Source organism: Chelonia mydas, chromosome 6, assembly GCF_015237465.2.
Source record: "Chelonia mydas isolate rCheMyd1 chromosome 6, rCheMyd1.pri.v2, whole genome shotgun sequence".
Taxonomy (NCBI): domain Eukaryota; kingdom Metazoa; phylum Chordata; order Testudines; family Cheloniidae; genus Chelonia; species Chelonia mydas.
The window spans coordinates 20,315,058-20,331,224 of record NC_051246.2 but is presented as its reverse complement, the minus strand read 5'-3'; the positions used below and the strand labels follow the sequence as shown (position 1 = coordinate 20,331,224).

The 16,167-nt window shown below is 53.8% G+C and overlaps 1 protein-coding gene across 1 annotated transcript; it reads left to right on the top strand.

Moving 5' to 3' along the window:
* Nucleotides 1-342: 342 nt before the first annotated feature.
* Nucleotides 343-7,291, top strand: LOC122466171. The gene is made up of 6 exons (XM_043548485.1): nt 343-373; nt 3,458-3,612; nt 5,161-5,301; nt 6,189-6,268; nt 6,559-6,664; nt 7,184-7,291. Exons 1-6 carry the CDS (start codon nt 343-345, stop codon nt 7,289-7,291), a joined length of 621 nt encoding a protein of 206 aa, XP_043404420.1.
* The last annotated feature ends 8,876 nt before the right edge of the window (nt 7,292-16,167 follow it).

Here is a 16,167-nt window from a genome sequence, read left to right as displayed (position 1 = left end):
AAAAGCCTGATTTCCACACTGTGCCCCTTACATTGGTGCTGTAAACCGAAGAGCCTTGTGACTTCCGAGTTAATTCAGCCAGTCAGTGCTAAATCTCCGTGGGCGATTTGCATAAATCAGCAAATGAACCTGCAGGTTTCGGTGGGAGTGATGGCCAAGGCAGGCCGCAGGGCTCGGGTTCATGCTCAGGGTTAGTGGAGTGAGTGAGCGACGGGTGGCTGAGTTACCGCTGATGTCACAGGGTTACTGCTCAGGCCTCTCTGTCTGCAGCACCACCTGGGCAGTGACTGTCAAGGGGAAGGTTTCGTTGATTTGAAACTTATAAACCAGCAAGCGCAGGACATGAACGGCTTAGACGATTTGGCAATCAAATGTAGGTTTTGTGGCAGGATCCTGTGAAATTGCTACTGGTGCAGGGACAGAGACAGCACTCCTGCCCCTCCCCCCACCTCTTAGCTGGGCCTACATAAACCAACCAGTGTCCAAAATTCTAGTCAGTCTCTTTTAAGACTGAGCAAATAATTCACAACCAATTATTGATATGATGACTTTTGCTGCCTCCTCTCCTTTCATAGAATATGAGCAGTTTATGATTCCCTTGAATGAAGTCGTTCTTCTAAAATCAACGTGCATACAAACCAATGGCTGTTTCAAAACCAAAAATCCCAAAAAGGATTTAAAAATGTAAATTGGATTTTTAAAATATAAATTTAAAAACAGTTTTATTTGTTTTAAAAACCCAAACTATCAGGGATAAAATTTGAAACTATGACAAGCTCTGTTAAGGCCTATAGTTGCTATAACGTATTAAACTAATTTAAATTAAATAAATACATGAAGAAATCCATGTTTGCTGCCAAGTTTCAGAGGAAGTCAAACCACTGAACTGTTGGAAGTCATTGCCTAAGCACCTGGCTCCAGAGTTTGTTGAAATACTGAGCCTGATTTTGGCAGCAATAACCTCTTCTGCGGGTGCAGACAGAATATTTTCTTCATTTCAGTTCATGCAGCTTCTTCATTCAAATTTAAGAAACTGATTAGGAGATGAAAAAGAATAAATGCTTCTTTTCCTCTTGTAATATATGAATAAATGCTAGAGAGGAGGAGATGTGAGCTACTACTTCTAAAATCTTGAAGGACATTATGACAAGGAACAATCAGTTCAATTCACTAACTAGAGATACTTCTTTACCTTAGTTTGTTTTAAATGAAAAAAAAATGTTTCAATCAACCTTTTTGTTTTTATGTATCCTGCAAAACCAGCAAGTCAACATGTTTTAATGGTTTCCTATTCATAGAATCCTAGAAGATTAGGGCTGGAAGAGACCTCAGGAAGTCATCTAGTCCACCCCTGCTCAAAGCAGGACCAATCCCCAACTTAATCATCCCAGCCAGGGCTTTGTCAAGCCGGGCCTTAAAAACTTCTAAGGATGGAGATTCCACATCTCCCTAGATAACCCATTCAAGGTCATCACCACCCTCCTAGTGAAAAAGGTTTTCCTAATATCCAACCTACGCCTCCCCCACTGCAACTTGAGACCATTGCTCCTTGTTCTGCCGTTTGCCACCACTAAGAATTTCATGAGAATCAATCTTTCATTAGAAAAATACCCAAAAATACAAATGCAAAACATTTGGAATTAAATCAATCCACCCTGATCTTTAGTGTCTTGGGGTCTGGGCCTCTGAGTCCTGACTGAGACCCTCATTGGCTAGGAACATCCAGGAAGCCGGTAACAAATTCCAGTCCTGTTAGCATCCAAGCCTCTAAAATCCAAGGAACATCTGATGGCAGTGGGAGACAGAGGGTCACTGAGAATTTCTAACTCATGATTGCAAACACAGAGATGTGTTATTGTCTTTGAATGGGGGACAAGTAGTAAATCCGTCAGGATTCTTGCCCCAAACAACAATCACCCACTGTCCTTTTGAGCACAAGGGCTCTAAAACTCCTGACATGCTCAAATCTCTCTCCTGCTAGGACTTAGAGAAGTTTCTCCATCCCCATGATAGAGAAGTAAAAAGAAAGGAAGTGACCCATCTATGGTCACACAGCAAGGTCATGCCAGAGCTAGAAAGAGAAGCATAAGAAAAGAGTTGTATCAAAAATGTTTTGCATTTAAAACTGACTGATTTCTTAAACAAAGGAAATGTGAAGTGTAGTTATTGAATTGAAATGATACATTCTGGTCACCATGTGTTTCTAGATTTATGAACTAGTAGATCCACAGATTATTCATAGATTGAAAGAGGAAAATAAGTTTGCCTGTTTTGTGAACTCCAAATGGTGTTCTTAAATTTCAACGAACTGGTCAATTGAATGGAACTATTTGAATAAACTGAAATGAAGAAAATATTTTCTGCACCTTTCAAGGAAGCTACTGCTGTCCAAAGCTAGGTTAGCATCTCAGCTAACTTTGGTTCCAGGGGCTTAGCTAACACATCATTAATTTTAAGCAGATGATTTTTAATAAAGAAGCCTGTTGTTAATTTAATTACAAATCCAGTTAATATTTTTTAAAAATAATCTATTTTATCCACCCCACTAGGTATGAAAGGGCCTCTTAGTTCATCTCCCAACCCAGAAAGGGCTGATCCTCCTCCATCCAAACTCTAGGGTGGGCGCCTCTCTCTGTACTGGGCTGAACTGAAAGCCAGGATCCAAACACTCCTGACTCTAGGATCATAGAATCATAGAAGGTTAGGGTTGGAAAAGGCCTCAGAAGGCAATCTTGTCAGGACCAACCCCAACTAAATGATCCCAGCCAGGGCTTTGTCAAGCTGGGCCTTAAAAATCTCTAAGAATGAAGATTCCACCACCTCTCTAGGTAACCCATTCCAGTGCAGGAATTTGGATCTGACCTTTGATGGTCCAATGCTGCATAGCACTCACAGAGTGGCTCTTTCTGGGTAAATCTCACAGTGCTTTGCAGTAATGGTAAGTATTAGATCCTCATTTTATTCCTGGGGACTGAAGCAGAGAGGGGGAATGGCTTGCCCAAGGTCCCTTAAGTGAATAGGAGAACCACGAATGAAAGCCAGGAGTCCTGACTCCCAGCACCCTGTGTCAGTCACGACAAGAAGTCACACTCAAAGCCAGGGACACTAGGAACAGGGTCCTGCTTGCACTTTCCAGGTCGAGAAGGGAGTGTTCCTCTAGTGGCTAGTGTGGTGGTCTGGACACAGGACTCCTTGGCTCCATCCCTGGCTCTATCCCTGACTCCCAGTGCGACCCTGAGGCAGGGGCTTCTCCTGCCCAGGCCTCTGTTTCCATCAGTGGGGTTGGGGTCCCTCCCCTACAGCCCTTGGGTCCTCACACTTCAGGAATGTGCGTGAGGTACTAGGAAATCTTGAGATGGGAGGTGTCCTGCTGGCTGCCAGTCAGTGTTCTGGACCCCAGGCTGCAAGCCTGAGTTTATCCATCCCCTGGCAATAAAACATTGTCTTGTTTTCACAGCCGCTTTTGTTCTCCTGGTTTCTACTCCCTGCCCTGCTGGCAGGGCATTGTGCAGCACCCTTTCCAGCCCACCTGGGTGTGGGAGATCGAGGAGGAGGGCAGGGGACCGACCATCAGTGAGCATCTGCCATCCAGCTCCATCCCATCTAGAGCAAGTGAGTGGCACGTGAGCGTTTCCTCAGAGGCTTCCCTGTTCTGCTTGGGGAGGGGCAGAAATGGGGGGAATCTCCTCTTAATGAGACTAGATTTCCTAACACAGACCCCTGCAGCCCTTCGCTCAGCCTGGGCAGCTTGTTTCTTGCAGGGTGTTCTCCAGAGCCCTCTCCAGTGTGGTGGGAATGGCCCAGCAATAGGGCTCCCTGCCCATCCCTTTTCAGAGATTGTTTCCCAGGTCGAGAGTCTTTGGGGAGGGCAGAACCTGCCAGCTGCTGAACACCCACACCCCCAGTCAGTGAAATCAATGGGAACTGAGGGCAACCCGTGCCTCCTAGGATTGACACCTTGTGAATTTTCGCTGGGGACTGTCCGAGTTCTGCTCTTTCTCTGGCCTGGGAGGGAGCGTGGTCTATTGCGATGGAGAGAATTCCTTGCCCAAACTAACTGAGAGCCCCATTGCTCTGAAAGGACGAGACTCCCCCGGTGTCACAGGGCCCCAGTGGTGAGGGGAACGTTGGGAGCAGCCTGTGCTGTGAGCTGCTGCCAGTGTGTGTGGAAGGCACCCCCCGTGCCCTGTGGTGGGGTGTGCGGTGTGGGAGACTTGCCTCAGTGGAGGGGAGGTGGGCAGGGGCTCAGGCAGGCCTGTTAATGAGAGGCTGCCTTGAGCCCAGACTCATGACTGCTCCCCACTCAGTCCCAGGATGGAGCCGCGGAAGTGGATGCTGAGGAGGAAGGCTGGGCAGGTGGCTGCAGAGCCAGTAGGAAGAAGCGGTCGGCTTACCCAGGAGGAGAGTGGACTCTCTGTCCCCGCGGGCAGGGAAGAGGCTTGTGGCCAGGCAAACAGGAGGAGCTGCCTTGCTTCTGGAGGAGGAGGAAGACGCCAGCTCCCATAGCAGGCCCAGAGGCACCTTCTGGGCCCAAATGGAGGTGACCCAGGGTGCAGCTCTGCAGGAGGGATCCAGGAGAGGGCGAGTGCTGGGCAAGGCAGCTCTGGGGCTTCCTTTACAGGAAGCAGAGGAGCCAGAAGCTGCGCCCCAGGGCCCAGGAGGAGCCACCCACCAGCCTGGCCACTGAGGAGCCCCCAGCCAGCCCAGAGCAGGAGATGGGCGACTCTGGCACGGGGACCAGCAGCTCCGCCGACTCCCGCGGGGCCAGCAGCCCCTCTGTGGGCTCTGACAGCCCTGAGGCTGAAGGCTCCCTCTGTGCAGGGGAGGGGAGACCCAAGGGAAAGGGAGGAGGACTGGGGCGGTGTGGGACTAGTAACACCCTGTGCCCATTGGTTCGCCAAGGCACCAAGACAGAGCCACGTGAGCCCCACTGACACCAGTGGAGTGACACAGCCACGCCCTGCGGCAGGGGATGCTGGGCGGAATCGGGGGAACTCCAGCCTCCCCAATAATGTTGGGGGCACTGACTGCCACGGGACCCTGAGGCTGATGGGGCTGAGGGTGTTTCTGGGAGGGGCAGAGTGGGGCCCTCTCTGCCATGGGGTTCCCTGCAGAGGAGGGGGGAACATTGAGCCTTCTCTCTCCACTGCATCCCCCCAGCAGCAGCAGGAATTATCCTTTCTCCATCTCTCCGGGGCAGAGACCCCCAGTGCCCAGCTGCAGGAGGTGGAGGCAGAGGATGTGTCCCCAGAACAAGCCTCCATCAGGGTCATCCAGCAGCACCTCCAGGGCAGAGATGAGGTACAAAAATCCCCCATCTGCACTGCCACTGAGTCTGTCCTGCTCCTTGTTCCATCCCCACCTATGCAGGGGGGTCTTGTCCCAGAGAAACCATCACCCCAATGGGGGGGCACTTCTCCTCTGTTAGCTGAGACCTCAAAGTGGGGGTGTTTGTCCCACATAGGCCAAGGTGTCCTCTCCCCACAGACACTGTCCCAGTTACAACCCCTGTCTGTGCAGGGTGACACTGTGGTTTTGCAAAGCGGGATGGGGGGTGTCTTTCCCTGTCCAACCCCATGGAGGTCCTGAACGCTGGAGCTGGTTTGGGTGCAGCAGGGAGGACCCTACCTAACAGGCTCCCTCTCTCTCTCCCCCAATCCCACTCGTAGTCAGTGCAGGACAGGGCCAAACAGCTCCACTTCCTCCATGTTGTCCCGTGTCTGTGCTTCTCGGCACAGAGGCAGGGGCGGGACACCCTGGAGAAACACTTCTCAAAAGTGGCCCTTGTGGAGAGCATTGCGGTGAGTGGGGCCCCGTGCCCGGCCCCTGGGGTGAGGGAGCCAGACATGGGAGGAAGAGTTAGTGGGGCTGGAGGGGGAAGCAGAGGACAGGGGTTCCTGGGGCTGAGAGCTGGGGAGCAGGGAAGGGGGAGCTTCTAACACAGATCAGGAGCTGGCAGTGGGGAAACTGTAAGGCCAGAGGGGCAGCTGAGGCTGAGGGGAGGGAGGAATTTGGTGGGAGAGGGGGAAGGAAGGCGTAAGTTTGATGAGTGGGAGGAATAGGGGGGCCCAGCTGGTTGGGGTGGGGGTGATACTGGCTGTTTCTGCAGAGCAGTTTGGTCTCCTCCCTGGGAAGCGTCTGTGGGGCCTGAGTCTCACACACGGTTTTGTCTCCTTGGGGTCTCCCAGGAGCTGACTGAAGATCTCCCCATGGAGTCCGAGCCAAGCTCCACCCTGTCCAGCTCCATGGCTGCGGTTCGCAACCTCAGGTACCAGGTCCCCTCCCATCCAGCTGCCCGAACCCTGGTGCTGGTCAGGCCCAGAGCCTGGAGTCACAGATCCTCCCCCACCTAAGTTACCCCCCGTTGTGGCTGTTCGCATCCCCCAGCAGAGGAGGTGGGAACGTCCCCTGTTTCCTGGCTGGGTGGTTGATTTCACTCCAGTAACGTTACAGTGGCCTTACGGAGGGGATCACTGCAGGGGAGGGGGTCATGTCCATGGTACTGCCAGGGCCACTCTGGTGCTGCAGACGGTAAGACAGACTCCTCTCTCCTGCCAGCAAACTGAAGCCACCGCTTGTATTGGAGCTGGAATCACGCCTCCTGCAGGCTGTTCTTTACACCATTTTCACCATGGGCACTGGGAAGGACACCACCCACTTCCGCGTAGGTCATATCCTACTTCTCTGTCCCAGGAGCAGGAGCGGCCTCTGGTCCCTGCTCCCTCGGTTTGATGGAACTGCTGAGCATATGGGAGGGGTGAGCAGAACTGGGAACAGGCCCCGGATGGGTGCGGGACACAAACTGGCAGGGAGGGCCCCTTCCCTCCAGAGGGGATTGCGTTACCCCTCTGTGGCTGATCCCAGCCTTCCCTCCTCTCCTCATTCTGTGCTCTGCTGCCTGGACTCTCCCGGGGATCCTACCTCCCACCCATTGCGGTTTGGCTGTTCCATACTCTGCTGGGTACCAGGCCTGTGCAGAGAACTGCTAAGGGTAAGGATTGAAGAGCCAGCAGGCATCCGGCCATGAACTCTTCCTAAGTGTCTCTGGAGTGATGTGAATGGGAGAAGCCAGGATGTGTCTCTTGGGTCTTGCCAGGGGTCCCCAGAGAACCACCCGTAATTGTCCCCTGACTGGTGTAGCCCCAGATACAATGACTGACGGGTGCGCCCTCTTCTGCACAAGACCTGTTCACAGAGCCTGGACAGCATGCTCAGGAGCCTGCTGACAGAGACCCCCACCAAGGACAAGCTGCAGCGCCTCTTGGAGGTGAGCAGATTGGGAGGCCCTTAACCCTGTGGGAGGGCTGCAAAGGAGAGACTAGAAGAGCCATGTTTCCATTGTGTCCTCCCAGCTTGGACCCAGCCGGCCACAGTTTCCCAGGGCAGAGCAGTGCAGTGTTGGGGCCCTTCCGCCTCCCGGGATGGGTGTGGGGGGAGGGGCAGAGGGAAGGAAATGGGACTATAAGACAGAGCTCTGCATAGTTCGATTAAGCACTAACACTGAGCACCAGGCCTGGCTGCAGACTGAAAGACTGAAACCCCTGTGGGATCCAGGACACGGGCCTCTGAGAAAAGTCACTGGCTCCTTTCTAGGGAGACCCTGACTCACAGGAGGAGCCTCAGGGAATCAGCTCTTCTGTCCTACGCACACTGCAGTTCCCAGAGGGATTGTCCTCATGCCCACTCCATCCATCCTACCAAGGCCTTTGCAGCTGTTCCTGGATCAAGGGTTCAGAGCAAATAGACCAGCCCCAAGGCCAAACGTTGTCCGAGCCGGGAGAGAAAATGACAGCTTGTGCCCAGCAAGATGTGGGCAGTGTCATGAACCCCCTTTTTTAAGCTCTGCGACCAGGGGTCAGCTATTCTACCCTGAGCACAATGTCTCATCCCCTTGGGGAGGGGGAGAGGCTCGTTTGTAGAGCATGTTGACCCTCCCCTGCCTCCTTCTCCTGAAGCGCGTCCATTTCTGGCTCCACTCCAGAGAAACCCAGGAGAGAGCTAGGGCCATACAGAGCAGCGCTGCCCTGCTCCGATTTGCCACCTCCCTCCCCGGCTTTGACGTAAGTGACCGTTGACCCCAGCATCCTGCATAGGCAAGGGTGGCTCGGACAGGCTGTGGGACGAGCCGCTGCGGGGGTTGTACATAGAGAGGGCCCCCATGGGGAGGCAGAGTCAGAACTGAGCCGCAACTATGCTTGAGTCAAGTTCCTCTTCCCCTAGCTAAGTGGTTCCCTCGGGTCTGTAAGGGACTGCCACGTTCCACAGGCCACTGGTGGGCAGGTTCGTCCCTGGCCTCAGGGCCCTTGTTATTCTGGAGCATCTGGGCATCGAGTGCTCATAGAGGGCCCTTGCCCTGGTCCCTTTGCTCCAAGCTCCATTGGATGAGCCCTAGAGAATGAGGGCTCTAGCGTCGCCCCCGCAGTGCCTCCTACAGATGGAGTGGGAGAGGGGAAGAGAAAGAAAATGCCAGGAATCTGCTTTATCTCAGAGCCCAGCTCTGTTCCCCAGCCCAGGGAGATCAGCCCACGGTCGTGCCAGCCCATGAGGGGACAGGACTGGCGCTGTTGAGACACATGGAGGGAAAGAGCCCATCATGAGGGCAGGGGCAGGAGCAGAGACCACAGGGGATGGACACAAAGCTCGTAGGATGTCACCAGTTGGGTAGCTAGGGCCAGATCCTGACTTCAGTGGGCATGGAGGGTTCTCAGTATTAGACGCCACCATTAACAGGCGCCCACTCCCGGAGCACAAAGACCATAAGGGTCACATGATCACTGTGATGAATGAGACAAATCCCCCTTCAGGTACTAAACCGCCTGGTGGGGACCCTGCGATTTCATTCAGCCATGGATGCCACAAGGACCCTGGCCAGTGTGCACCCAGCAAAGGGAACAGAAGGAAACAGGCACTGAAACTGGAATGCCAAACTTCACCAATGGGTGTGTCTTTCTCCCCCAGGGCTGAACATCAGAGAGGCAAGCGAGCTGTGGTGTCGGGATGGGCTCCAGGACACCGAGCGCCTGGGCTATAGGAATATGGCCAGGGTGGGGGAGGTAAGGACTCCCTGTCGGTGCATTGCAGCAACTCAGGTGTAGCGCTGTCTCCCCCTGCAGTGAGTGTGTCATGGATACGGGGCAAGAGCCTGCTACTTATTTCCAGCTGACAGTGTTCGGCTGCGAGAGGCTGAGGATCCTGGGTTGGAGCCTTGCTAACGGCCCCAGTTTGTGTGTGTGTCATAAATATAAAGGGACGGGTAAACACCTTTAAATCCCTCCTGGCCAGAGGAAAAACCCTTTCACCTGTAAAGGGTTAAAAAGCTAAGACCAACTTGCTGGCACCTGACCAAAATGACCAATGAGGAGACAAGATATTTTCAAAGCTGGAGGGTTGCGGGGGAAACAAAGGGTTGTCTCGGTCTGTGTGTTGTTTTTGCCGGGACCAGAGCAGGAATGCAGGCCAGAACTCCTGTAAAAAGTCAGTAAGCAATCTAGCTAGAAATGCGTTAGATTCTGTTTTGTTAAAATGGCTGGTAAAATAAGCTGTGCTGGAAGGAATGTATATTCCTGTTTTTGTGTCTTTTTGTAACTTAAGGTTTTGCCCAGAGGGATTCTCTATGTTTTGAATCTGATTACCCTGTAAGGTATTGACCATCCTGATTTTACAGAGGTGATTCTTTTACTTTTTCTTTCATTAAAATTCTTCTTTTAAGAACCTGATTGCTTTTTCATTGTTCTTAAGATCCAAGGGTTTGGGTCTGTGTTCACCTGTGCAAATTGGTGAGGATTTTTATCAAGCCTTCCCCAGGAAAGGGGGTGTAGGGCTTGGGGGGATTTTGGGGGGAAAGACGTTTCCAAGTGGGCTCTTTCCCTGTTATATTTGTTAGATGCTTGGTGGTGGCAGCAATAAAGTCCAGGGACAAAAGGTAAAATAGTTTGTACCTTGGAGAAGTTTTAACCTAAGCTGCTAAAAATAAGCTTAGGGGGTTTTTCATGCAGGTTCCCACATCTGTCCCTAGAGTTCAGAGTGGGGAAGGAACCTTGACAGTGTGTTCCATAGATCCATGGCTACATGGCATAAAAGGGATCCCCTGGGGATTTGAGTTAATGGAGGATTGTATCTCGGGGGATCAGGCTCTGCTCACTCTCCCTGGCTGACACCCTAGTGTCTGAGAGGGGAGCTACTGGGTCAGTGAGTTGGGAAGCTCACACCAGCTAGTGCCAGACCAGATCCTCGTTGGATTCCCTGCACCCTGTGGAAGCACAGGCAGGGTGTGGGGTTTGTCCAGCACCATTGCGAGTCAGGAAGCACAACCTGCCCCTGCGCTGGGCGTTGGGTTAGGGACACTGAGCTATAGCCCTCGGCTGAATTACTGCACCGAATGTGAGGCTTGTGGGAATGTCAGTGGGGTGAGGAGCGGGAACAGAAGCAGATCTAAAAGGCCCCTACCTCTAGCGGGTGAGCTGCAGGAGATATCGCTGCTGGGAGCAGAAGGCGGTCCTTTGTTGTCTTTGTGAGCTGAGTTCCAGAGCGCGCCAAGCTCATGCACAGACACATTCCCAGCACGTCACGGCACCTGCGGTGAATCCTGCTCCAGAAAGAGCTCTTTGAGGCCTCAGTGCCTGCAACCTCTTCCTGAAGGGGGTTCCTTGGTCCATGGGACTCCAAAGGTTGGCTGCAGCAGGACTCTTATCCTCCTTGTGAGCCACTAGAGAGATTTGGAGCCTGGTTCTGGGCAATTGCCAAGGACTCAGGTGCTGTTGGTTTCAGGTCTTTGGAGAGATCTTCATGGAAGGCCAAAGAAGAACCTTCCTCCAGGCGGCACTGCTGGCCATACACGACCCCCAGCTCCGTGTCAGCCAGGCTGGGCTGGTGCTGACGTATTCCATCCTGGAGGAAGCCAGCCAGCTGATAGGAGATGAGGTAACCAAAGAAGGATCAACTGGGGAGGGACCCCCAGGACCTTTCAACTCCAGGCCATTGAAAATCACTCCCATCCCATCCCCATTTGCTGACCAGGGAGCAAGGAGAGGATGAACCCAGGCAGGTGCCTTTGGTCGGTGCCAGCTTGTCCCCTGAGCAGCTCAAAGCAGAGCAGACCCAGCTCTCCAGCAAGGCTATTTCCTAATAGGCATCACATCAACACAAGCTGCCATTGCTTATACTAGGGGCTGCCAACTTCCCTAGCGACCTCTGTGAGCCTCTCATACCCCTCAGGGCCTCAGGCTGGTTTCTAGGGCCCTAGTATCATGTTATCCCAGCCACCACCTGCTCTGGGGGAACTGGAGAAGTCAGTCAGCAGAGGCTGCTCAAGTGCCCCATTCACCAGAGCTACTGTCCATTGTGTCACCTTAAGGACGGGGGCGGAGGGTGTCCCTTGGGGAAAGGTGTCCACGTCCTCTCACCCCACTGCACTACTGCCCAGAGCCTCCCAACCCCTCAGCCGGAGGGGGAGAGGGTGGCTGAGGGGATTCTGGGGAGCTGAGCTGAATCCCCAGCCGGGCTGGGAGGTAGAACAGCTCTCATGGGGGGACTGAGAGGAATGGGGACAGGAGTTCATTCCACAATGGTGGGAGTGGGGTTGGAAGTCACTGGAGAGGAGACAAGATTTCGCCTCGGGGGTTGGGTGGGGGAATCCATTGCTCAGATGTGGGGAGGGGTTGGGTGGAAATTTTGCTGGCTCCCGGTGCCGTTAATGCCCTTCGTTATCAGGGGTGTCTGATTCTCTGATTGATTCTTGTTTCCTTGCAGCGGGAGGATGTTACAGCTCAGGTCATGGCCCACCTCTTCTACCTCAGGTGCTTGCACCAGGTGCCCAAAGCATTGCAGGGGCTGTGCTCCATGGGACACCCTTGAAGGGCCCACCCTTCGCATGCCCAGAAGCTCCCACTCCCTGCGGCAGGTACTGCTCTTTCTCACTGGGCCTGGGGGAGAAGGGCTGGGGGGAGCGGCCATAGAGCCCACAGCACTGAGAGAAACCCAGGCCGAGCACCTCGCTCTCACCACCATGCCCCACCCCGACCCCTTGGAGCTGGGGCCAGGCCAGATACTGTCCCTGCCCCCATGCTCAGAGGCCAGTTTCGGAAGCATCAGGCTGTCAGGGCTATGGCCCGGTGATGCCCCTACTGGAATTGTGCAATGGAAATGACTGAAAATGTAGGGGTTTCTTTAACCAGCCTCCGCCCCTGAACCTAGTCCACCATTCTTGACTTGGACACCCGGCATTCCTGATCCATACCAGGATTACACGGATACCTTTGAAAGAAATGTGGGCTCGTTGCCTCTGCACCAGTACTATGACTGCCCTATTGACCTACAACCTTGGTTGAGAGTTGCCTTCTGCTGTATTTACATGTTGGCAGAAGAAGAATTTGCGGCTCTTCCTGCGTACAGTGATGAAGAATCGTTACGCTTCTCTGGCAATGAGGGATGAGGAATCCGCTCTAAAAGGCGGAAGAGGAGAAGATCTGTATCCCCAAGGCTGGGAGGATTATGTGGCCTTCTGCCTGAATGAATCCAGAGCCCTGGGTTGGGCGGCCAGGCTCTCTATACAATGCATGGGGAGAGACAGGAGCCTTAGAACAGGATCTACAAAAGCCATCAGAAAGGGATGTGCTTAAGCTAGCCAATAGGAAATAGAGGTGAGGGATGTGACCTAAACCCCAGGCCTCAAGGGGCCATAGGCAGTGGTGGTGATCCCCTGAAAACCTTTAACCCAGTGGGTCGAGCACTCAACCATGATAGACTAGATCCATGCTCAAATCTCTCCCCCACACCTGCTGTGGAGCAGGGATTTGAACCCACATCTCTGGAGAGTGCCCTAATCGCTGTGCTATGGGATGTCTTCTTGTGGATCTCTCCCCCCCCCGATTGAAGCCATCCCACTATGCACAAATAACTAAATATTCATCAGGCCAGAAAAAGCATGAGAGTGACTCTATAGCCAACGGTCCGAGCACTCACCTGGGAGACAGGAGACTCAAGTCCCTGCGCCAATGACTTTCAATACAGGAGCCAATCTGCTCCTTGTCGCTCCTCTGTCTCCACTCAGCCCTTGTTGGCTTTTCTAAAAGGACCAGTGCTCTTCACCAGGCTTTAAAAGCCTCCCTGGGAGGCAGCTAAACAGTCACAGGTGGGGCTGGGCCCATCTCCCTGTAAAAGGGCCAGTCACCCTGTGACAGCTGAACTTAGTACTTGAGACATTACATCCTTCCTGTGCCAGTGTTGGCAAACCGGGTGGAAACTAGCTTCTCACACGGAGGAGGGAGAAATATTGCTCTCCTTAACTTCGGAGGATAGGACAAGAAGCAAGGTGCTTAAATGGCAGCAAGGGCGGTTTAGGCTGAACATTAGGAAAAACTTCCTGTCAGGTTAGTTAACCACTGGAATAAATTGCCTAGGGAGGTTGTGGATCTCCACCATTGGAGATTTTTAAGAGCAGGTTAGACAAACACTTGTCTGAGATGGTCTAGATCAGGGGCGGGCAAACTTTTTGGCCTGAGGGCCGCATTGTGTTTAGGAAATTGTATGGAGGGCCGGTTAGGGGTGGCTGTGCCACCCCAAACAGATAGGCGTGGCATGGACCCTACCCCCTATCTGACCCCCCCCCGCTTCTCGTCCCCTGATGGCCCCCCCGGGACTCCTGCCCCATCCAAACCCCACTGTTCTCTGTCCCCTGACCGCCCCCTGGAACCTCCAGCCCCAAACTGCCCCCCCGCCACGCCATCCAAACCCCCCTCTCCTTCCTGACGGCCCCCCCAGGACTCCTGCCCCATCCACCCCCCTTCTCCCTGTCCCCTGACTGCCCCCTGCCGCCCCATCCAACCCCCCTCCTTCCTCACTGCCCCCCTGGGACCCCTGCCCCCCATTCAACCCCACTGTTCCCTGCCCTCTGACAGCCCCGACCCCTATCCACACCCCCCCGACCACGCCCCTGAACTCCCTTGCCCTCTATCCAACCCCCCCAACTCCCTGCCCCCTTACCGTACTGTCTGGAACACCGGTGAAGCCAGTCATGCGCCGTGCAGCACAGAGCACCGGGTCAGGCCAGGCTCTGCAGCTGCGCTGCCCCAGGAGCTCCCAGCCCCGCTGCCCAGAGCATTGCACCGGCGGTGCAGTGAGCTGAGGCCGCGGGGGAGGGGCTACAGCAGGGGTTGGGAGCTAGCCTCCCGGGGCAGGAGCTCAGGGGCCGGGCAGGAGGGTCCTGTGGGCTGGATGTGGCCCGCGGGCCGTAGTTTGCCCACCTCTAGTCTAGATAATAGTTAATCCTGCCTTAAGTGCAGGGGATGGGACTAGATGACCTCTCAAAGTCAGTGGTACGGGAACACTTTTAATAGTGGGGGTGCTGAAAGCCAGCCCCCTTACCTCTGTCCCCTCCCCCCACGCTAGGGGTGAACACTGGGCCAGCAGCCGGGATTGTGGGGGGCAGCAGTCGGGAACCAGGTGCAGGGCTGGCAGCTGAGACCCCAGGGGGGTGCAGCAGCTGAGACATGGGCCCGGCAGTGGAGCCCCAGATAAAACCTGGGGGTGCTGCAACACCCCCATACCTCTAGTTCCCACCCCTATGCTTGAGGTTCCTTCCAGTCCTACCATTCTATGATTCTTCTCTGTCATTTGCATGCAGATGTGGTCTCCTCATCTCAAAAAAGACATATTGGAATTGGAAAAGGTTGAGAAAAGGGCAACAGAAATGGTTAGGGGTATGGAACGGCTGCCATATGAGGAGAGATTAATAAAACTGGGGAAAGTTTCAGCTTGGAAAAGAGATGACTCGGGGGGGATATGATAGAGTGGACCCCAATTTAATCGACCCAGAGATCCAAGTGATGATTCACCCCTTCAAGTCCAACTCTTTCAATTTGCCTACAGCCAAGTTGCCTGTCCAGTACAAGGGCTGGTCAGGAACGTGGACTATTGCAGTCTATGATGATTATCCCATCCCCATGCTGTTGGGGGAAGACTTGGCCAATCATGTGAAGCGAGCCAAGAGGGTGGGAATGGTCACCCGCAGCCAGGCTAAACTAGCCATCACGCCTAGCTCTGTTCTGGAAACTTCTACCAGGACCCGGTCAGAGGTGATGGACCCAGACCCCAGGCCAATGTCTGCAACACCAGTAGTGGATCCAGTCCCAGAGACCCAGACAGAGCCACTCCCAGAACTGGAACCGGCGGAACAACCAGCACCAGACCCATTGCCAGCACTGAATCCAGTACTTGCAACCCCAACACCAGAGGGCCCCACCGAACCTGAACCGGCAGCAGCCGATAACCCTACACAAGAGGCTCCGCCAGAGCCTGAACCCCAACATAGTGCACCAGTGGAAAGCGGTTCACAGTCAACGGAAACAGCCCCATCCCCTACATAGCTTCCAGAGGGACCAAGCATAGGTCCACAATCCAATGAGGAACTGATGTCTCCAGCACCAAGGGAACAGTTCCAGATCGAACAGGAAGCAGATGAAAGCCTCCAGAGAGCTTGGACAGCGGCACGGAGCAACCCACCGCCTCTCAGCTCTTCTAATCGATCGAGGTTTGTTGTAGAAAGAGGACGTTTATACAAGGAAACTCTTTATGGTGGACACCAGGAAGACTGGCATCCTCAGAGACAGTTGGCAGTTCCAACTAAGTACCGGTTCGAGCTCTTGAGCTTAGCCCACGATCATCCTAGTGGCCATGCTGGGGTGAACAGGACCAAAGACTGTTTGGGGGGGGTCATTCCACTGGGAGGGAATGGGCAAGGATGTTTCTACCTCTGTCCAGTCTTGTGAGGTATGCCAAAGAGTGGGAAAACCCCAAGACCAGGTCAAAGCCCCTCTCCAGCCACTCCCCATCATTGAAGTTCCATTTCAGCGAGTAGCTGTGGATATTCTGGGTCCTTTTCCAAAAAAGACACCCAGAGGAAAGCAGTACATACTGACTTTCATGGATTTTGCCACCCAATGGCCGGAAGCAGTAGCTCTAAGCAACACCAGGGCTAAAAGTGTGTGCCAGGCACTAGCAGACATTTTTGCCAGGGTAGGTTGGCCCTCCGACATCCTCACAGATGCAGGAACTAATTTCCTGGCAGGAACTATGGAAAGCCTTTGGGAAGCTCATGGGGTAAATCACTTGGTTGCCACTTCTTACCACCATCAAACAAATGGCATGGTGGAGAAGTTTAATGGAACTTTG

Excerpts from the sequence above, each read along its gene's own strand:
- LOC122466171 (XM_043548485.1), top strand. The coding sequence starts at position 343 with ATGAACGGCTTAGACGATTTGGCAATCAAAT. Across the intron at positions 3,613-5,160 it reads CTCCATCCCATCTAGAGCAA|CAGCAGCAGGAATTATCCTT; the intron begins GTGAGTGGCACG and ends GCATCCCCCCAG. Across the intron at positions 6,665-7,183 it reads AGGACACCACCCACTTCCGC|ACCTGTTCACAGAGCCTGGA; the intron begins GTAGGTCATATC and ends CTTCTGCACAAG.